Source organism: Peromyscus maniculatus, chromosome 22 (assembly GCF_049852395.1).
Source record: "Peromyscus maniculatus bairdii isolate BWxNUB_F1_BW_parent chromosome 22, HU_Pman_BW_mat_3.1, whole genome shotgun sequence".
Classification (NCBI taxonomy): domain Eukaryota; kingdom Metazoa; phylum Chordata; class Mammalia; order Rodentia; family Cricetidae; genus Peromyscus; species Peromyscus maniculatus.
This window is the reverse complement of record NC_134873.1, coordinates 18,369,253-18,391,159: the sequence shown is the minus strand read 5'-3', so window position 1 is coordinate 18,391,159 and position 21,907 is coordinate 18,369,253. Positions and strand designations below refer to the sequence as shown.

Sequence of the window (21,907 nt, the reverse complement as noted above, 5' to 3'; positions counted from 1 at the left end):
ACCTGAAACTCAGAAAGATTTTGAGTTTCTGCCTCTGCCTCTTGAAAACTATGATTAAAGATGTGGGCCACCATTCCTGGCCCAGAATCCCCAAACATTTTAAATTATGTGAATTTTAAAGTATTTAGAAGTTGTTTTATTGAAAGTTGTTTGTAGGAGAGGCATAGTGTCACACACAGAGCCGCTGTGTCGGTGTTGGGAAGTGAGCCTGCATCCTCTGCAAGAATCATCTTCTCTGCCCTTTTCATCCGTGTGTGTGTGTGTGTGTGTGTGTGTGTGTGTGTGTGTGTGTGTGTGTCTTTGTCTTTGCACACACATGCATACACATGGGGTTCAGAGAACAACTTTTGGGAGTCACTTCTTCCACAGTATGGGTTCTAGGGATCCAACTCTGACATCTAGGTTTGAAGACTGGTGCCTTTACCCACTGAGCCGTCTCCCAGACCCTCTTTCTTTTTAAATGGTCACTCTAAATAGTATCATGTTATCTCTATTAATTAAGAACCTCTTAGAAATAAAAATGAGCTGAAATGGCCAGAAGGAATTAACTGCTGTTGTTAGGACCTACACTGCTGTGTCCCTTGCTCTCTGTTTATTTCATTGCGGTAAGTAACTAAGACTATCATTTGGGCAAGTCTCTTCACTCTTACTCAAGGTAATACAGATACTTATTAAACTTATTAAACACCTGTGAAGCATAAATAATACAGATAATTGCTCTTTTCCGTAGAATCAATGCTTAGAATTCTGTTTTCAGAAATGATAAAAGTGTGTAATTCTCAATTAGAAGATTGTAAATCCCTTGCTTTACTGCTGAATTTTAAGTTCTGAAGAAAATCAAATGATTTTTCCTTACTGCTGTATATAATGGAATAATCTCGTCCTCCCAAAGTTCCCAAATTCCATAGGTCCTTTAGGCTTGTGTCAGTTTTGTTAAATTTCGGCTTTTGTTTGTGTTGAGTGGATGTCAGAGTAGTTCTCGACATAAGAGATGCCACTCACTGAACACCAGCTTGGTTCTTACTACCAGTTTTACTTTATAGGCCCTGAAGCAACAGCAGCAGAAGAAGCAGCAGCAGCAGCAGCAGCAGCAATGCAGGCCAAGCATGTCCATCTCCAATCAACACCTCTCTCTCAAGACTATCAAAGCAGCTGGGGACCCTCTACCTGCCAAACCTGGTAGGCAGTTACTAGTCTTCTCTCCCCAATAGAAGTTTCTTTTTATCAGCATATTTGTGCTTTTGATGTTGTGAATTTTTATACTGTATTGTTTATTTTTAAATTGCTATTTTACTAGCATAATCTTTCTGCTGCCACAAAACTGATATAAATCCTAGGATAGGACTGGATGGTGGTGGCACATGCCTTTAATCCCAGCACTGAGAGGCAGAGGCAAGCAGATTTATGACTTCAAGGCCAGCCTAGTCTACAGAACTAGCCAAGGCTACACAGAGAAACCCAATCTCAAAAAACAAAACAACAACAACAAAAAACACACTCAAAAAAATCCTAAGATAAATAGGAAATATTTTCATATAAAATTATTGTATACTTGATTAAAAGTGCAGGAGTGAGATTTAGAAACCTATATTCATTAACCTTATGAATCTGTTGTTTCCAAGGTCAAGGTGAACTCTGTGTATATGTAGGCAGGTACATGTGTGTGTACATGCTTGTTGAGGTCAGAGGATAGCCTCATGTCATTTCCCTGTACCATCTACCATCTATCTTTTGGTGGTCTTATTTTTTGTATCATTTTGGACAGGGTCTCTCACTGGCCTGGGACTTGTGGTTTAGGCTAAACTGGCTGACCAGCAAACCTCAGGAATCTTCCTGTCTCCACTTCCTGGCGCTTGGATTTCAAGTGTACTGTGCTTATTTTGGCTCTTTATGTGGTTTCTGAGGATCATACATAGGTCCTTATGCACACACTGAGGACTTGGCCCTGGGGAACATGCAGAAGAATTCATACACAGAGAACTTGGGCTTGGGGTGCATACAGAAGAATTCACACACTGAGGACTTGGCCTTGGGATGCATACAGAAGAATTCATATTGCCAAGTCCTCAATGTATGAATTATACCCACTGGAGTTTATATATTGAGAATTTGCATTGGGAATGCATGCAGAATTCACATCTTCCAAGTGCTGTCCCAGGCAGAACACCTTAGATTTTATACCTTGAAGGTCTGGACCAGGGTGCAACTCAGACAATTCTACATTTTGTGTTCTGGTGTTGGATGCCATAACATTTTTACGGTGAATCTGTGGCCTTGTACTCGGGTCACAGGATGCCCTACCTTGCAGTCTAGGCTTATGCTTGAATTCCGGAGTGGGCTCATCTAGCAGCTTGGTTTCTGTGCGCCCCTCAGAAGGTTTTATCTCTTGTGACTGTGGCACAGGGTTGATGTCTAAAGACTTAGGACTTGTTCCCAGGCCCAACTCAGAGGACATCACATCTTGCAACTGTTGCTCTGAATTGAATTCCATAGATTTCAGGTCTTGAAGCTTTGTACATAATTCTGATGACTTGATATGTTGCAAATGTGGCTCGTGACTGAACGGTATCTCTTTTATGTAGATGTAACCGTCTTTTTAAATAACACAGCCGATTCAGAGATGAAAGCCAAGAGGTCAGAGCAATAGCTGAGAGCTGAGATTAAAAACCTTACCCTTCACTGCCGCTGCTGTCCTACTTCCTATGTGTTTGTGCTTTTTATTGACTTTCTATTCTACCTTCTCATTGGTTGTAAACCCAACCATATAACCTCCTCGTCACTGCCCATCTATACAGACCTCCAGGTCTTCTATGGTTGGTATTGAGATTAAAGGCCTGTGTCTCCATGCTGGCTGTATCCTTGAACACACAGAGATCTGCCTAGCTCTGCCTCCCAAGTGCTGGGATTAAAGGCGTGCACACCACCGACCAGTTTCTGCTATGGCTTGCTATTAGCTGTGACCCCCAGGCAATTTTATTTATTAACATAAAAATAAAATCACATTTCAGTACAATTAAAATATCAGCATAGTTTTATTTTTTGAAGTTGTTGCTTTTGACCTAATTTGTGAGACTTCTTGCTTCTGGTTTCTGGCATTGAGTTCAGAAGGCACCAAGCTATAAATCTTTGAGTCCGAGGCCTGCTTAGAGAATCCCACAAACTGTGATTCAGCACCATGCTTGATCCCTGTATCCTTCATTGTGTGGACATATATGGGCTCAGATTTCACACCTTTCAACTTTGATCCATAGTTGACTGACTCAAGTTTCATACCTTGAAGGTGTAATTCTGGTGTTAACATAGTTAATTTCCTGTCCTGTATATGAGCAGTTTCCAACAGTAAAGGTTCCCTGTCAAGTGCCTTACTCAATATCCATTTTAAAGATTTTACATCTTGCCACAGTGGCTGATCAATTCAGATGACCTCACAACTCTGTTGTGTAGACGGCTTCAATTCTGTAGGGCTGGCACTTTGAGACTGTAACCTAAAGTTTGACCCTATTCATTTCTTCCTTTGAAACTCAGATACTGGTATCCACTGCACAGATTTTGTACCTCCAATTTGTGGTTCAGTATTTAGTGCCACAGTTCTTGCATCCTGAAGCAGTGGCTCTAACATTGGCTCCAAGGCTTTCACTTGGTACACCTGTGATTCTGGAGTCAATGGACAAGGTTTCATACTTAGTGCCTGTGGCCCATATTGGACCTCTTGAGCTTTTACATTATGAACAACTGGTTCAGGAGCCAATTCAAATGAGGGTGCATCTTTACATTGTAGTTTAGAGGTGAGCTCTATGGGTTTTCTACTTGCAGGTTTGGATTCTTGTTCTGACCCCAGAGACAATATATCTTCCGACTCCAACTGTTTGTTCAGTTGGTCCAACATCCCACCTTTCCACTCTGCTGAGCTTATGTGGTCATCCTGTCTAGGCTCAAGGGTGAAATCCATGGGTGCCCTCCCTTGATACTGTTGTGTGGAGACTAAATCCATGAATCTTACTCCTTGGATACCTTGTGTTTTGGCTTTCTTCACAGGTTTTAGACTTTGCTGCTTCAGACATGAGACAATCACACGTTTGCTATCTTGTGTTTGTGGCTGTGAAGTCAGTTCCTTGGCTTTTACATTGTGTTGATGAGGCTCTTGCAACACCTCCATAGGCTTATCTTGAAACAGCATCCCTGGTACAAAAGTCCCGGGATTCTCCCCTTGCTTCTTTGGTTCAACCAACCCCACAGTTTTCAAATCTTGAATTCTTGAACCTGGAATCAACTTCACAGATTTCATCCATCTGACTGGGAACTACTTGGGGATATCACTGTAGATTTTATCCTCTCTAGACATTGTCCTAGAGTTAAGACTGCAGATTTCCTGTCTTCTAACTGTGGTCCTGAAGGTGGTAACTCAGATTTTAAACCTTTCAAGGTAGAGCCTGGAAGCAGCTCCTCATTTATCTCCTGCTTGTGTCCCTGGGGTTGACAGCTTAGATTTGACTTTTCCCAACTCTGACTTTGACCTTAACTCCATAGTTTTGAGATAATTGGGTGTTTCATACTGCAAAACTCTGATAGTTCTGGAGGCAACACAAGCTTCTTATCTTCAACCTGTGTCTCTTGGCTTAATGGCCAAAACAGTTCTGGCATCAATGCCCGAGGCTTCCTATCTTGAAGCTGAACACCTGGCATGAACTGTACACATTTGAAACCTTGGTGCTAGGGCTCTGGATCGCATCAGAGAATCTCATATGTTGCAAGCATGGTCTTACATTTATGTCTACTGGCTTCCCAGGTTATGGTTGTGGCTGTGGTTCTGGAATCTTTGGCCTCATGATAAAATCTGATGATCTGGTTTCTGGCCCCAGAGAACATGGTATTTCATCATGAGATTTCACACCATAATGTGGGGGGCCTGACATGAAATTTACTGGGTTTCCTCCTTGAAGAAGTAGCCCTTGATACGACATTGGAAACTGGACACTTTGCAATTTGGGCCCTGGAATCAATTTCAAATTGACACTGAGCTGCTGTGGCCTAGATTTAACTCCACAGATTTCACATTTGGGGACTGTGTCCCCTCAATCTGTTCCTTCAGTGATAAACTTTGTAGACGTGGCTCTGGTTTTGTCTTTTCAGGATCTACCTCTCCTGCAGATGACGGCTGTATTACATTTACAGAGTTCTCCTTTTGCAACTGTGATTCTCTATCCATTTGCCTAGACTTTATTTCCTGGACCTGTGGCCTTGGGATCACATCTTTAATATGTGGTTTGTGTCCTGTAGTTCGTCCTGCAGGTTCTACAACTTGTACAGGTGGTTCGGTGATTACTTCTGCAGACTTCATATTCTGGGCAAAGGACTCTGATTTCTCACCTTGCACTCCTGGTTCTAGACTAAACTCCAGAGATCTCACTTCTGAATATAGGTCTATGATGGTTCCCTGGGTATCATCAACTTTAGAGAATGTCAATCTGAAGGTCTCTGTGCCTTCATCTTCTGGTTTCAGAGTTCTTTCCGATGGGTTAGTAACTTCTAAACCTGGTTCTAGAGTCAACTGAACAAACTTCACATCTGGGGGCTGTGGCTCTGGGGCCATCACTCCTGAGGTCATTGTTTGCACTTCTGAATCTAGTAGCAAATCCAGAGTATCTTTAGTTGCACTTCCTGATTCTGGAGTCTCTTCCATCTCTTTTACAACTTGGGTCCCAGGTTCAAGAGTATCTTGGAGTGGTGGTGAGTTCATCTCCACAGATTCTGAGGTCTGGCTCAATGGTGCACTGGACTCATCCCTAATGATGATTGTGGCAACAGAGCAGATTCTTCCACCTGCCGGCAAGGTTCAGAGGTCACCCTTGTTTCTGAGACTGGATGCTGTAGGGTTAGTCCTTCAGGTTCTAGGAAATGATAACTTGGTTTGGGGGTTGCTTCTAAAGATTTTGTTGCATAAAAGTGTGTGCTTGGGATCAGTTCATCAACTTCCATACTCTCCACCAGTGCCTCACGAAGTAGACTCCTACCTTCTACAAATGGAGTCTTTGTATCCTCAAGCAGTGGTACAGAGGCTATCTTATCAGAGCCAGTGCTTTGTGAACATGGTTCTGGGGCCAAGTTCACAGATTTTATATCTCCAAGTGATGGTCTTGGAGTCAACTCCACCATTTTTATATCTCCTTGTAACTCTTGTGATAGAGCTGAAAGAGCTTCTTCCATACCTTGAGACTGAGAATCGGAAATCAAATGTACTGATACATTACTGTGCTTCTGTGGACATGGGGCCAGCTCAGCAGACTTTTTGTTTTGGAGTCATGGTTCAGTTGTCAGTTGGCCAGATTTCACATCTTGAAACTGAGACTCAGGGGCTGATGGCACAGATGTCTCACTTTGCAGTTGTGGTATAGGGGTTAATTCCTCATATTGCATATTCTGCTGATTCAGTTCTGGAGCCAAATCTATACATACCACTGTTGAAGTTGGTGATCCATATTTTTCCATTTCTGGGACTAAATCTGTGCTTATGTCCACAGATTTCACACTTTGCAATCTTGGATCTAGGATTAGGTGCTCAGATTTTACATTCTGTTGTTCTGGGGGTAAGTCCATTGAATCCCTAACCTTAGGCTGTGGCATTGTACCCCCCCCCCAAATATTCCATTTCCTGAAGCAGTGGTATGACTGGCCCTACTTCAGCTTCTGGAGCTTGATGCTTTTGGCTCCTTCCTATAGGTACTGCACCTTGATCTGGTGGTGCTGGGATTGTTCTCGTGGATTCCATTCTTTGATGATGTGACTGTGGTGTCTCCATAGGATCCTTCACTTGTGGCCAGTTCAACCCCATAGTTTCTGTCATGTTGTGACTTTGCCTTGGGCTCACCTCCGAACAGTTTAAGTCTTGGTGCCATGGGGTGAACTCTGAAGGGTCTGTGACCTGATGAGACAGTCCTGGAGTCAGTGACACACACTCTGTGCCTCGAGATTGTGGCATAGTCCCCACGGAGACTCCAACTTGACCCTGTAACCCAGAAGGCAATTCCAGAGCCTCTTTGATTTGAGGCTCTATAATTTGTAGTGTTGTGATCATTCCTGTGGGAGACGCCTGGACTAGCGGGGTCACCTTTAGAGCATGCAGGGCCTGACCTGACGGTAGTAGGTCATCAGTCATTCCTGGTGGTTCCAGGACTTTAGATGGTGGCTGTGGAGGTACGCTTCTAGATTCTACAGTTCCTACTGGGACAGCAGTAGTCGGAACATCTGGTTGAGCTAGTGCTGTGGATATCGTTCTATATAAATAAAACACTGATGGCCAGTGACCAGACAGGAAGTGTAGGCGGGACAAGGAGAGAGGAGAATTGTGGAAACAGGAAGAAGGAGAGAGAGACACTGCAGCCACCGCCAGGAAAAGCAGCATGTAAAGACGCTGGTAAGCCACCAGCCATGTGGCAAGGTATAGATTTATAAAAATGGGTTAATTTAAGATATAAGAACAGTTAACAAGAAGCCTGCCACAGCCATATAGTTTGTATGCAATATAAGTCTCTGTGTTTACTTGGTTGGGTCTGAGCGGCTGTGGGACTGGCGGGTGACAAAGATTTGTCCTGACTGTGGCCAAGGCAGGAAAACTCTAGCTACAGGTTGAGCTGACACTGGGGTCAAATTTTCAGCTGGAGGCTGTGAGCCTCGAATCAAAGCCCTAGATTTAGTAATGTGTGTCTGTCCTAGTGGAATTATCTGCATGACATCCATGGCTTGTTTTGCCACTGGAGACACTTTTGTATCTTCAGTGTCTTCAGGCAGTGCACTTGAGCTAATTTCCATTGCATTTTGATGTACTGGACTTGGAATAATCCTGATGTGTTTTGTGGCTTGATTCTGTGACCCCAAGGTCATGGTCAGTGTTCCCATGTCTTTATGCTGAGGCTGGGGAATCATTTCCACAGCTTCCACAACCGTCTGCTGTGGCCCTCGACTCATACTTCCTGGTCTTTTGGCTTGATAGTTATGCAGTGTATCTGTCTTCACTGATTCCATGACTTGGTATTGTGGCTTTGGGGCTATTCCTACTGGTTCTATGCCATGTGGACTTAATTTGTCAATCATCCCCATGGAATCTGTGACGTGAAACAATGCCACAGGAGTTACCTTCATGTCATCTGTGACTTGACTCAGTCTTGAGGCCATGCTCTTTAATCCCGTGGTTTGATCCTGATGATGGGTTACTTCTATCGGTTCAATTACTTCATTCAATGGCTGAGGAGTTATACTCACTGTTTCTGCTTGATTTGGTGGCTGTGGGGAAAACCCCACAGAGTCTATCACCACCGACTGTCGTTCTGGGTTTATTCCCATTAAGTCCATAACCTGAAGCAAGGCCAGTGGTGTGACCTTTATGCTGTCAGTGGCTGAAGGTGGTATCTTGGGTGTCAGCTCCACATTAGTTAGTTGTGCCTTTTGTGTCTGTACTCTTTTTTCTGGAAGACCTATGACCCTCTGCTCTATATTCAGCTCTAACACATGCTTTGAATCCTTTTTCACTAAAGCTTGTTCTTCCTGAATTATGTTAACCGCTAAATTTCTGGGAGATGGAGTGCCTGTTGATATAACTAAAGGATTATATCTAAGTTCTTGGCGGTCATCATGGGGTTGTGACTCCCTGTTTGAGGGAAATGGCTGTGAAATCACTGCTTCCATCCTATGGACTTCAGAATTCACCCCAATGTTCATGTGGAGATGAAATGATGGAGGATCTGGAGATGTGTTGGTATTTTGCTCAGCACTCTGAGGAATGAGTGTAGGTAACTGAGTTTTCCGGAGCTCTTCTTCAGGGACTCCTTGTACATCCATCAAATGATTGAGTATGTTCCAGGATTTCTTCACGGGCAGAGGCACCACTTCTTGTTGCAAAGTAGAAGCCTTCTGAGACATATGTCCTTCCAGTTCTCCTCTGATCAAAGGAGAGAGCTGGAGTGGAGCCCCTACCAGGGGTCCTGGACTCTCATCCAAATCAGAATCTGACCCATGATTTGATTGAAAATGAGTCTCTCCCTTATCTTTTGTTTTCTCTTGCTCACAAGGATCTAAGGATTCTAAAATAGAGCTAATGAAGGAAGTTTGAGCTTGTAAGGGAGGAAGAAGTGCCAAATTCAGAGAAAGAGCTGATTTCTCAGGATCTGTCAGCCGAGAAGTAGGCAGGGCTGTGCCAGGGCTCCTGGGCATAGATGGTTCCTTCTGGGAGGAAACAGGTCCACTATCGCTCTGGAATTGCCAAGCTGTTCCTTCATGAAACATTGGAAGACAAGACAGGCTGGAGCTGTTGTTGGATGATGCAGAGGACATGCTGTAGTCAGTAGAAGGCTTTCCCTTTTTACAGTAACAGCTGGGTGGGACAGCCTCCTGAACCACAGCGTCAGAGACGGAGGAAGAAGTCACATCTCGGGATTCTGAAACATTCAGCTCCATAAGCGTTGATCTGAGAAACAAAGAGAAATGTTTTCATTTTCTTTGGAATCAGTAGGGAAATTAGAGAGAATGAAGGGAGTGGCTATTTCAAACCCAAAATATTTCTGGTCTAAGGGAGAGATGAGGGAAAAGAGGGATTGCATTCACAAACATCAATCATTTATGTAAAGAATTCCTCCACCAAGAGCAGAGGAGTCGAGTCCGTCAGTAGCGTACATGCTATACCAACAGAGAAGCTGAGTTCCCTCCCTAGAGCCCACAGGAAAAGAAAAGAACACAGTGCCCCAGTGCCGGGCAAGCAGAGACAAGTCGATGCCCTGGGCCTCACTGGACAGCCAAGAATAATCAGTGAGTCCCAGGGAGTGACTCTACCTCACAACACAAGGTGGATGGCTCCCAGAAATGACACCCAAGTTTTACACAACACACACACACACACACACACACACACACACACCTGTGCTTGGCTTGGCCTGAGTTTGAGCCCTAAGACTCACATGTTGGAAGGAGAGACCTGACTCCTGTGGCTTGACTGCCACATACATGATGTGGCTCCTATGTGCACACATGCACAAAAATACAAATGAATTCTATATATATATATATATATATATATATATATATATATATATATATATATTTACACAGTGAGGCCTAGAGAAATAGCAGTTAAGAGCAGTGACTGAGTGACTACTCTTCCAGGGGACCCAAGTTTGAATACCAACACCCACATGGTAGGCCACAAACATCTGTAACTCCAGTACTGGGGGATCTCATACCCTCTTCTGCTCTCTGTGGGTACTGGGCATGCATGTGGTGCACATACTTACCTGTGGGAAAAATATCCATACACATAAAACATAAAATAAATAAAGCTCACAAAATAGTTCTCCACTGCTCCTCAAACTAACTTTTTCCTTTACCTCCTTCCTTTTCTCTCTCTCTCTCTCTCTCTCTCTCTCTCTCTCTCTCTCTCCCCCTCCCTCTCTCTCTCTCTCTCCCCCTCCCTCTCTCTCCCTCTCTCTCTCCCTCTCTCTCCCTCTCTCTCCCTCTCTCTCCCTCTCTCTCCCTCTCTCTCCCTCTCCCCTCTTTCTCTGTCCCCTGCCTAGTAACTCTGTTTCCTGACCTTGCATTATCCAGATGTTGGAAGATCTGTCGCAGACTCCTGTCTATTGACCAGAATACATATTCCTGGGTCCAGTCGGTAGGAAGTCCTGAAATACTGGACACAGCAGAGGATGTCAGTGGGATTGAAGTGACATTACAGGAGGAATAGAAGGATAATTTAGGAAGGAGGCAGTTGGTCTCAGAGTAAATCAAGTCAGAGTGCCAGGTGTTTTACGTAGAGCATTCACAATGAAGATGGTGTCATGGGTAGGAATTTTATTCCTGTGGTGAACCCCAATGAATATAATGTTTGGGGGGACAGGGTTTGTTTCAGCTTACAACACCCAGGTCATACTCCATTGCTGAGGTAAGTCAGGGTAGGAACACAGGGCAAGATAGATTCAAGAGGCAGGAGCTGATGCAGAGGCCATGGAGCTGCTTACTGGCTTGCTTTCATGGTTTGCTCACCCTGCCTTCTTGTACCCCCTGAGACCACTAGCTCATGTGTGGTACCACCCACAGTGAGCTGGACCTTACCACATCAATCATCAATTAAGAAAATCCAGCCAGGCATGGTGGCAAATGTCTTTAATCCCAGCACTCGGTAGGCAGAGACAGATGGATGTCTGAGTTCAAGGCCAGCCTGGTCTACAGAGCGAGTTCCAGGACAGCCAGGGTTATACATTGAAAAACAAAAAAGAAAAAAAAGAAAGAAAGAAAAAAAAGAATAAAAATGTACCACAGGCTTGCCCACAGGGCAATCTGGGGGAGCAATTAACGTTCCCCCTTCCAAAATGATGGCAGCTTATATCAAGTTGACAGGAAACTAGTCAGCACGGGTATCTGTCACAGGACAGTCTGTAGACAGACTCTGCTTACCGTGTCAGATCAGCTGCAATGACGTTCATCTCTGTTTCTTCCAACTGTGAGACTGTAACAGGAGCAAAGAAACTGTTAGCATAGTGAATGCTGACGTCATCTAACAGAACCCCCTTCATTTAACAATTAGGGGAGCAAAGATGAAGTCACACCCATTGTGAAGCTGAGGAGTGTACAGCACACCTATCGAGGTTTGTTTTGCTTCTAAAGCATACTATCCTGTCTTCACCATGTCCTAGAAGTGACCCATGAGAAGCCCGGAATGGGAACACAGCACTGGGGGACACAGAGATCCTGATACATCTTCCCCTTCAAAGATGGCCATCCCACATCCACATCCGTGGTAGAGGAGTAAAGGTAATGGACCTCCTGCACCAAACTCTGGTTCATCTTTGTCCATTCTCCTCTCCCATACTTTGGGCTCTACATGAAGATGTAGGGACAGAGAAGCCCGAGGAAAGGAAACAATGGAGGATGGAGCTGTCTGCATGACTTTGGAAGGAAAGATGTCAGAGAGATGGGCATACTCTCCAGGCACACCCTCTTTTTCAACTTTCTTCCCTTTCAAGTGGAAAGAGTCCTAAAGCAGGTCCATAGTTGATCAGTCATCAGTCTTGAGCTGACCCATAAGGATAGAACCCTTCTGACCTGTGAGTTTCCGGATCTGTTTTAGAGATGTGTTTTGTTGCTTAGGAGCCTAGAGAAACACACAAAGAGAAACCCAGTCAGGTTTACGTCCTGGTTTGGGGATTTTATTGACAACACATCTCATCTTACATAGGGGATAGCGATATGTTTTATCAGTTGTCATCTGCAACCATATCATTAGTTACCATCTCATTTATTTCTTTGTGAATAATGGATTAAATATCCTAAGGGACCTGCAAGATGGCTCTGTGGGCACAGGTGTTTGACACCAATTCTGATGACTTGAGTCCCATCTCTGGAGCCCTCATAGTAAAAGGAGAAAAGCATTTGCACAAGTTATGCTCACCTCCACGTGCATGCCATCTGTCCATGCATGCACCCACATGCAAATTAGTAAGTGTTTAAACAAACCTAAGTCCTAGATTATTGTGTGTAGACCTGAGACTCTAGAGGTAAATATGAGTCCTGTGCTCTAGAGACTTGCATTAGTAAGGAAAACAGCCAAGTAAACAGGTAAGATGCCATGTGGGAGCCAGCAAAATGGCTTAGTGGCTGAAGGCACCTGTTGCCAAGCGTTGGCAACCTGTGTTCAATCCCTGTGGCCAGTACGGCAGATGAAAAGAACTGACTTGTTTAAAATAACCCTGGACTTGAATTATAACCTGTTTTTATGCTCAAGTGTATTATTTCTCCTGCAGTTGTACATAAAATGGCTTTACATTAAAAACAAAAAGGGACAAATACTATAGAATTGTATTACATGAAATATATAGATTATACAAATTCATAGAGACAGAAAGATTAGACGATATTTCAAGATGGAGAAGAAAGGAATATAGAGCAATGATTTCCTAAGTACAGAATCTCTGTTTTGTGTGATGGAAAAGGCCCATAAATGGACAGTAGTATCAGGACATAATATCATGAATGTAATAAATCAATATAATTAATGTAAAAAATGAATATCATAAATACAGTTATTGAATCAATACTGCGAATGTAATCAATGAATACCACAAATGTAATTAATATCATGAGTGTAATTAATGAATACCATGAATATAAATAAATAAACAAACAAATAAATAAAAAGAAAGGTCTGCTAGTCACCAAAAGTAACCACAAAAAGAAGTGTAAGGGAGCAATTTACTGGACCAAAAATTAAGACATACCATAAAACAAGTTCATAAGAACAGGAGCAGGCAGGTGGGATTTAAAAACAAAAAAGTTCTGAAATAATCAGGAGTCAGAGGCAGAAGGATTTCTCTGTGTCAATAGTGAGTTCCAAGACAGCCAGGGCTATATAGAGAAACCTGTCTCAAAACAAACAAACAAAAAACCCAAAGCCCAGCTCTGAAATAAATTCACTTACATATGTCAGCTTAATTGAAGAGAGCTCCACATAGTGACAAGAAATGATTCCATAGCTGTGATAAGTGATGTCAACTTGCCAAAATCTAGAATCTTGTGGACCTGTGCCTCCGAGCATGCCCATGGGGAACCGTCTTGATAACCATACCTGGGGCGCCACTGTGGTGGCGTCATTCTCTGACTGGGATCCTAGACTGTGTCAGTGGGGAAAGAGAAGTGAGCTACAGTTTGGACTCATCACTCCTCTCCGCTTCTTTACTGCAGATGCAACGTTGACTCGCTAGCCTAAGCCCCTGCAGCTGTGACCTCCTCTACCACCATGGACCAATGGACCATAACCTTGGGTGATGGTGAGCTGAAGTGACACCACCCCCCCCCCCACCCCCCCCCGTTAAGGCTCTTTTGTTAGGGCATTCTGTCACAGCGACAGAATAGAAACTAAGACAGTGGCAAACCGTGAGAAAAATAAAAGTGGATCATTTCTCAATACAGGATTCAGAGATGGGCTCTAAGTGGGTTGAGAATTCAAATGTTGAGGGGCTGGAGAGACGGTTCAACCGCTAAGAGCACTGTCTACACTTACAGAGGACCCAGGTTCGGTTCCCAGCACCCACATGGTGGCTTATAACTTTAACTCCAGGTTCAGAGGATCTGATCTCTTATGGCCCCTGGAAGTACCAGGGAACATGTGGTGCGCATGTACACTTACTTGCAGGCAAAATCCTCATATACATAAAATACAAAAAAAAAATCTCTATTTTTATAAGAGAATTCAAGTGTGGAAAATAATGTGAATTTTTGGTTTGTGCATGTACACGTAGGTACACAAGTGTGCAGGGGTGTGCCTGCTTATGTGTTTGGAATTTATCCAAAGAATGTATGGAAGTTAATGTGACAGAGACATGTGTCCATCAGCGTTTCCTGCAGCACTATAAATAATCACTGAGTTATGGAACCAAGCTATGTGTGCAACAATGGAGGAGTGGATATTAAATGTGTGTGTCTACACAATGGACTTTTTCTGTCACCAAGAACAAGGTTACATAGTTTTCTCAGGAAAAGAGATGCAACTGGAACTCCTATAAAGCAGCTAAGCCAGCCTCAGAAAGACCAACATCAAATGATTCTTCTCCTTTGTGGGTCCTAATTTCATAGAGTACATAACCTCACAGATGTAAACATGCCATGAAAGTAGAAATGACTGGAAGAGTTAAGGACACTGTGGGGAGACAGTGAAGGAGAGTGGGGAGGGAGGGGACTGTGTGCAGTGTAACAGTACCAGATACAGTAGTGAAATGATGTTTAAATAATGCAGGACCGTTTCAACATAGCACAGTGGTCAACACACTATTCCATACTAATAACACAAAGTGGGGGTTGCCATGGTCATAGCAGTGGTGCAGAAAAACAAACATGTACTCATGTGGTTTGTTTGTTTTTTAAGACACTCAACAAAGTAGAAATTCCTGGGAAATTCCCCGACATACATTGGGTCCAATGTTATCCCCCAACTTGATATGTTGAAATCCTAACCCCCAAGGTAATGTATTAGTAGATGGGGTGTTTGGGAGGTGGCTATATCATGAGATGGAAAAACTACAAAACACTGTTGTAGAGAGTAAATAGTAAATAAGACATCCTTTGTTCATGATCAGAAGGTTTGATGGTAAAATGGCATTACCAACAGAATCTATAGATTCTTTAGGGATGCTGTGTAATCCCTACCCAAACCCCACTGACCTTTTTTGCATAAATGAAAACCCTGTCCTAAAAATCTCATTGGAATTACAGAGATCCTTCAGGAGCCAAAACAACCTTGAAAAAGAACAGTCAGGGCTGGAGGGATGGCTCAGTGGTTAAGAGCACTGGCTGCTCTTAGAGAGGTCCTGAGTTCAGTTCTCAGCAACCACATGGTGGCTGACAACCATCTATAATGAGATCTGGTGCCCTCTTGTGGCAGGCAGGTATATATGCAGATAGAACATTGTATGCATAGTAAATAAATAAATAAATAAATAAATAAATAAATAGCAGGTATACATGTAGACAGAACATTGTATGCATAGTAAGTAAGTTAAGAAAGTAAGTAAGTAAATAAATAAATAGCTAAAAAAAAAAAAAGAACAAGAGTCAGAAGACCCATACTTTCTGATTTTAAAACTTTGTACAGAGCTGGGTGGTGGTGGCACACACTTTTAATCCCAGCACTCGGGAGGCAGAGACAGGTGGATCTTTATGAGTTTGAGATCAGCCTGGTCTACAGAGTGAGTTTTAGGACAGGTAGGGCTACACAGAGAAACCCTGCTTTGAAAAAGAAAAAGAAAAACAGTGTACAAAACCACAGTACTCAAAAATAGTTGTGGTGCTGGTTTAAGAATAGACCTATAGAGTAGGGTGGTGGTGGCACACGCCTTTAATCCCAGCAATCGGGAGGCAGAGGCAAGCGGATCTCTGTGAGTTTGAAGCCAGCCTGGTCTACAAAGTGAGTTCCAAGACTGCCAGGACTGTTACATAGAGAAACCCTGTCTCTAAAAACAACCCAAAAATTATTTAAAAAATAGACCTATAGGATCTAAGGAATCTAATATTAAAAGTCAGCTGATTCTCTACATAGGCACCATGACTATTCAATGCAAAAAGAATAAGCTTCAACCAGTGGTGCTGAGGCAACTGGATAACCACATGTAAAGAATTGAAGTTGGGCCTTTTACTTCATATCATATTTTTTTTTTTTTTTTTTTTTTTTTTTTTTTTGGTTTTTCGAGACAGGGTTTCTCTGTGTAGCTTTGCGCCTTTCCTGGAACTCACTTGGTAGCCCAGGCTGGCCTCGAACTCACAGAGATCCGCCTGCCTCTGCCTCCAGAGTGCTGGGATTAAAGGCGTGCGCCACCACCGCCCGGCTCATATCATATTTAAAAACAAACTGGAGATGGAGTGAAAACCTAAATGTAAGAACAATTTAAGTTATGAAACTCTTTGCAGATAAAAAAGAGGAGAAGGATTAGGCTTGGGGAGATGGTTCAGCGGTTAACAACAGCACACACTGCTCTTGCAGAGGACCCAAGTTTGATTCCTAGCATCCATATCACACGGCTCACAATCCCCTGTAACTCCAGCTCCAGGGGGATCCAGCACCTCTGGCTTCTGCTGGCACCTGTGCTCATGCTCACACTCACAATTACACAAGTACATGATTTTATACACACACACACCCCTTTTAAAAAAAATAATAATAATAAATCTAAGCAAGAGAAAGGAGTGAAATGGTTAATTTATGCCGACTTGGCTAGGCTATGGAGCCCAGTTGTTTGGCCATATATTAGTCTAGAACATTTCTTTGACAGTAATTTTACATATGATTAACATTTAAAATCAGTACACTTTAAAGCAGATTGCCTTCCGTACTGTGAGTGGGCATCACCCAATCAGCGGAAGGCTTTAAGAGCAGAGGCCAGAACTCCCTGAAGAGGAAAGAATCCTTCCACAGGCTGAAGCACACAAAAGTGTACCCATTTTTCTAGCCTGTCCTGTCCTGCAGAGTTTGGGCTTGGGACAATGACATTAACTCTTACCCAAGTTTGTCTATGAATTTCAGAGGAGCTATGAGAGCCTATTTCTTAACCTTAGTATATCCTCTTTGGGGTGTGTGTGTGTGTGTGTGTGTGTGTGTGTGTGTGTGTGTGTGGTGTGTGTATGTGTCTCTGTGTGTGTGTTGTGTGTGTGTGGTATGTGTGTGCATGTGTTATGTGTGTGTGTGGAATGTATATGTGTGGTGTGTGTGTGTGTGTGTGTGTGTGTGTGTGTGTGTGTGTGTGTGTGTGTGATAAAGAACAACCTGGTCTTTTTCCAGATTCTTAGTACAGAACTCCAAAAACCCTTGCAATTCCATGAATATTGAGGGCATCTGTTACATTAATGAGATGGAAATTCGGATTTGCTTCGATTTTTAATTGAGGAAGTTGGAACAATCATCATTCTAAAATCTAATTAAGACCTGACCAGTCAATATATTTATGCATAGATGCATTAATCCCAAACAAAATATCAGCAAACTGAATGTAATGAATCTAATTAAAGTATTGGGACCAACATACAAATGTGTTATACGTATCCTAGAAATTCACAGCTGGTTTATTATCTTACATTCTCATGCAACTCAGTACATTGACTGAACGTACAAGAAAAAATATATGATCATCTAAATAGAGGCAGGAAAATTAGTTAATATTTAGCACCCAGTATAAAGAGATTTAATTTAAAATATTAGACGATTTTTTTAAATTAACACCAATTCTTGCTAAAACTTCCTTAACTTGGGAAAGAATATTTGAAAAACCACAGAAAACATTATACATAACTGGTGAATTACTGAAAAATGTCCTTGACTTAATAAAGAAACAGATGCCCGCAACACATTCCTCCTGAATATTGTACCGGAAGTCATAATCATAAATGAAGGCAAGGAGAACCAAGACATACAGTTGGAAAAGAGGTAATAAAACTGTTGTTATTTACACATGACATAATTTAGAGAATATTCCTACAGGAGAATAAAGTCAAAGTGATACACTTAGCAGGGTTCTCTAAGCAGCTCAATATGAAAAGATCTGTTGCATTCTTAGGTTTCGGCATCATTTGTATAAAATGGTATTTACAAGGGGTGGTGGTAGTGCACATCTTTTATCCCAGCACTTGGGAGGCAGAGGCAAGTGATCTCTGTGAGTTCAGGCCAGCCTTGTCTGCAAAGTGAATTCCAGGGCAGCCAGGGCTACACAGGAAAACCCTGTCTCGAAAAACAAAAAAATAAAAAAGAAATTATAATATTATACCAGGCCTGTGGATGTAGTTCAGTGGTGGACTGCTTGCAGAGAGCACAAGACTCTGGATTTGATCCTTAGCAATAAAATAAGTAAATAGATAGATATAGGTGATAGGTAGATAGATGATAGATAGATAGATAGATAGATAGATAGATAGATAGATAGATAGATAGATAGATAGACAGATAATATAGATAAGATAGATATAGATGTTAGAAAGATAGATGATGATGATGATGATAGATCAAAATAAAATGCCATGCCAAATCACACATTATGTGCCTCATGATGATTATCATTACCTATGAACTACGTCAACTCTTCCTACCAGAAAACAAATTCTGATAAATCTTAGAACCAACTTTCTCATGGTTCTAGTTCATGTTGAGCTGCTGAAATAGAATACTTGTGATCAGCTCATTTATGAAGGAGAGAGGTTTAGTTGGCTTCATGGTTCTGGATGTCTAAGAGCCTAGTGCTAGCATGTCCTTCCCTTCACGTGAGGATGTCTAAGGTCCTAGTGCTAGCATGTCCTTAGCTTCACCTGAGGTCCTTGCGTAGCTTCAGCTCACAGCAGACAGAGGCAGAGGATCAAGTGGATGTGTGTGGAAGACAAAAGGGGTCCTGACTCCTGTGGCAACAAACCCAGTCCTCAGAGAGTGAGGAGCCATGCCTGTGAGACCTTACTCAGTCTAGAAAGAATGGCATTAAACCCGCTTGAAGGTCGCACTTTCCAACCCTGCTCCCCTGGCAAATGCATTTCTGCAGGAGTTCTGGATAAACCTCAACTCACTCACATGAAGTACCAGAGGCAGCAGTGTGTGAACTGACAACATGGAGGGGGCATTATAATTTTTCCTAATTTCAGAATATTTTAGACATGTGTACAATCAAATATAATCATACCCACCCCTCCCCACTCCAACTTCCCCCATACATACCCCACAATATATCCACCTCCCAACCTCGTGCTTTTCTTTTTTATAACCCACTAAGTCCAATTACTGTTGCCTATATGTGTATGGCTACACAGCATGGGTATTTGATCAACAAAATGTTGATTGTGAAATCTAGAGAAATGACCCTTTTATCCAATACATGAATGAAACTAATAAAAGAAAAGAGAGACTCAGTAGATTAGAATAAAGAAACATATTGTTCAACATTCAATATGTTGTTCAACATTCAATATTGAGTTTGGCTCAATAATAATTTATGCCATTAAGTAACTGCATGACTATTGGAATTTAAATGCTGTTGGTGGGTATTTGAGTTATTAAGAAATTATTCAGATTTTATTGTTATATTTTTGGTGTAATAATGATACTGTGATTAACCTTTTTTTTCTTTTTTTTTTCTTTGTGGAGTGGGGCATTATCTCAAAATATACATACTAAAACATTTACCATGAAATTATTTCTGATTTGCTTCAAAATGATTGACAGGTCTATGAAGATTCACCAGACCAACTTTAATTTTTTTTTTTCTCATACTAAGGATTGAATGTAGTGCCTTGTTCAGACTAGGCTCATTTACCAATTCTGTGTGCCTTTGATTTGCCTGAAATTATCCTTAAAAAAATCAAGGAAAGCCAGGCGGTGGTGGCACATGCCTTTTATCCCAGCACATGGGAGACAGAGGCAGGCAGGTCTCAGTGTGTTCGAGGCCAGCCTGGGCTACAGAGTGAGTTCCAGAAAAGGCACAAAACTACACAGAGAAACCCTGTCTCAAAAAAAAAAAAAAAAAAAAAGGAAAAAAATGGACCCAAGATGTAGCTCAGTGGTATAGTGCTTTGCCTAGCATGAGCAATGACCTGAATTTGATCCTTACTAACACACACCTAACACACACCCAACACACACACACACACACACACACACACACACAATGCACAAATGACTTGAATAGGCAGTTTACAAGAGAGAATTTCCAAATGGCTAATAAACCTGAGACGTTGCTCAGTGTTTAGTTATGGGGATTGCACACGAAATCACAATGCGAATCCAACCACTCACTGGAATCACTAAAATAAGAGGTGGATGTGCCAAGTCTAGGCAAGATGGCAGAGCTGTGGGGGAGCCAGTCACTCATGGTTTGCTCATATGATCGAAAACTCAGAAAAAGCATGACCTACTAACGTTAAACACGTGCACCACGAACTCAAACAATTCTTCCCCTGCTGGAAATAAAAATCCCACACCAAAGTACCACTTGATTTTCTTTGTCTCGTCATATAATTATAAATCTTTCTTTATAAAACAAACTCACTCTCCTGTCTGCCTCCCATCCCGTGATGGACAATATCCACAGCACCCTTACCACATTCTTTTCCCCCAAAGTTATGTCATCTGAATGTCTCACTTCAGCTCGAGCTCCTAAACAGCACTTTCTCAGTATCTAGTACCTTCTGCCTCAGTGTCTATTTGATAATAGATCCTAAAGCTACCATTAGTACTACTTCCTTCTTTTCTTCTTCTCTTCTTCCTTTTTCTTCTCCTCCTCCTCTTCCTCCTCCTGCTTCTTTCTTCTTTCCTCTTCCTCCTCTTCTTGCTTATTTGAGACAGATTCTCCCTGTGTAGTCCTGGCTGTCCTGGAGCACACTATGTAGACCAGGCTGGCCTGGAACTCAGAGAGATACTCCTGCACCATGCCCATCCTAAGGCTTCTTGAAGTGAATTAAGAGAAAGGCAAGGTGGGCAGTGGTGGCTCATGCCCTCAATCCCAGCACCTGGGAGGCAGAGGCAGACAGATCTCTGTGAGTTCAAGGCCAGCTTAGTATACAGAGTGAGTCAGGAGAGCCAGGAATACACAGAGGAACCTTGTCTCAGAAAACCAAAACAAGGAAGGAAAAACAAAAGAGGAAGCCATCTATCAATGCTGTCCCAAGCCCCCTCTCCCCTCCATCCGGTTCTTCCTACGGCCCAGAGGATGGGCATTTAGACAAACCTATAGGGTTTCAGCATGGAGAGAGGGAGTTTCGAGAGAGAGTGGCTATCACATACCTCTGTCTTGGCTGCCACCTTTGTCTGGCTCTGATACCTAGAAAACAACACCCATATTCCACAAACCAAGAAACCAAGTAGCATAAGGCTAAGATGTGTCGGCAGTGGGAAAGCGAGCCCCCATATTAGGGACATTTCTCAAGCCTATGTCCCTCTCCACTACAGAGTTTCTGTCTCCAGACTGAGATTCCATGACATCACAATAGGCAGTGCCAGGTAAAGCAGTGCACACTCAGGTCCCAGCTGATGTCCTTCCCTGTGATTGACCTTGCTCTGAGCTCTAATAGCCAAAACTCAGGAGAGAATCCATCTATGAATCTTCTAGGGTCCAGCTAGACAAACTCGTCACTAAGGAAGGAGTGGCGAGGTAAAGTTTCAAAGGTCTTCCAAAATGACTTGTTTTGACTCACATTTTCTTTGGAGCCGGTCACTGTCAAAAATTGGGATTGGTCTATAGCCATAAATTTCAAACTGCAGATTAGAACACAGAGTCAATTGGAATCTAAGAGAGTTGGGATAGTTGAAGTGGGAACTCTCAAGGACTTTGAGGCACCTGGTTTTCTAAGTTCCCAGGTCTCCATATTTCCTAGTTGCTGTTGACCTGACACACATCACACTAAGCAGTGGCCTTAG

The 21,907-nt window shown here is 42.6% G+C and overlaps 2 protein-coding genes across 15 annotated transcripts in view; one reads left to right on the top strand and one right to left on the bottom strand.

Moving 5' to 3' along the window:
* Positions 1–21,907, top strand: part of LOC143270188 (putative Polycomb group protein ASXL2) — a 287,604-nt gene that overhangs the window by 56,462 nt on the left and 209,235 nt on the right. For 11 of the 14 annotated variants that reach the window (XM_076559149.1, XM_076559143.1, XM_076559145.1 and 8 more), the window contains exon 6: positions 1,044–1,179. In XM_076559149.1, the coding sequence (XP_076415264.1) occupies positions 1,044–1,179 (136 nt within the window). Of the gene's footprint in view, positions 1–1,043; positions 1,180–11,563; positions 11,791–13,716; positions 13,803–21,907 lie in introns of those variants that run through there. The other 3 variants (XR_013047178.1, XM_076559155.1, XM_076559156.1) reach the window with 3 other exon arrangements.
* LOC143270184 (uncharacterized) lies at positions 3,009–21,522 on the bottom strand. Its single transcript, XM_076559135.1, has 5 exons — positions 21,275–21,522; positions 12,082–12,130; positions 11,434–11,485; positions 10,574–10,669; positions 3,009–9,457 (listed from the first exon to the last, which is right to left on the bottom strand). The coding sequence occupies exons 1-5, from the start codon at positions 21,407–21,409 to the stop codon at positions 7,534–7,536; spliced, it is 2,256 nt and encodes a 751-aa protein (XP_076415250.1). The 5' UTR covers positions 21,410–21,522; the 3' UTR covers positions 3,009–7,533.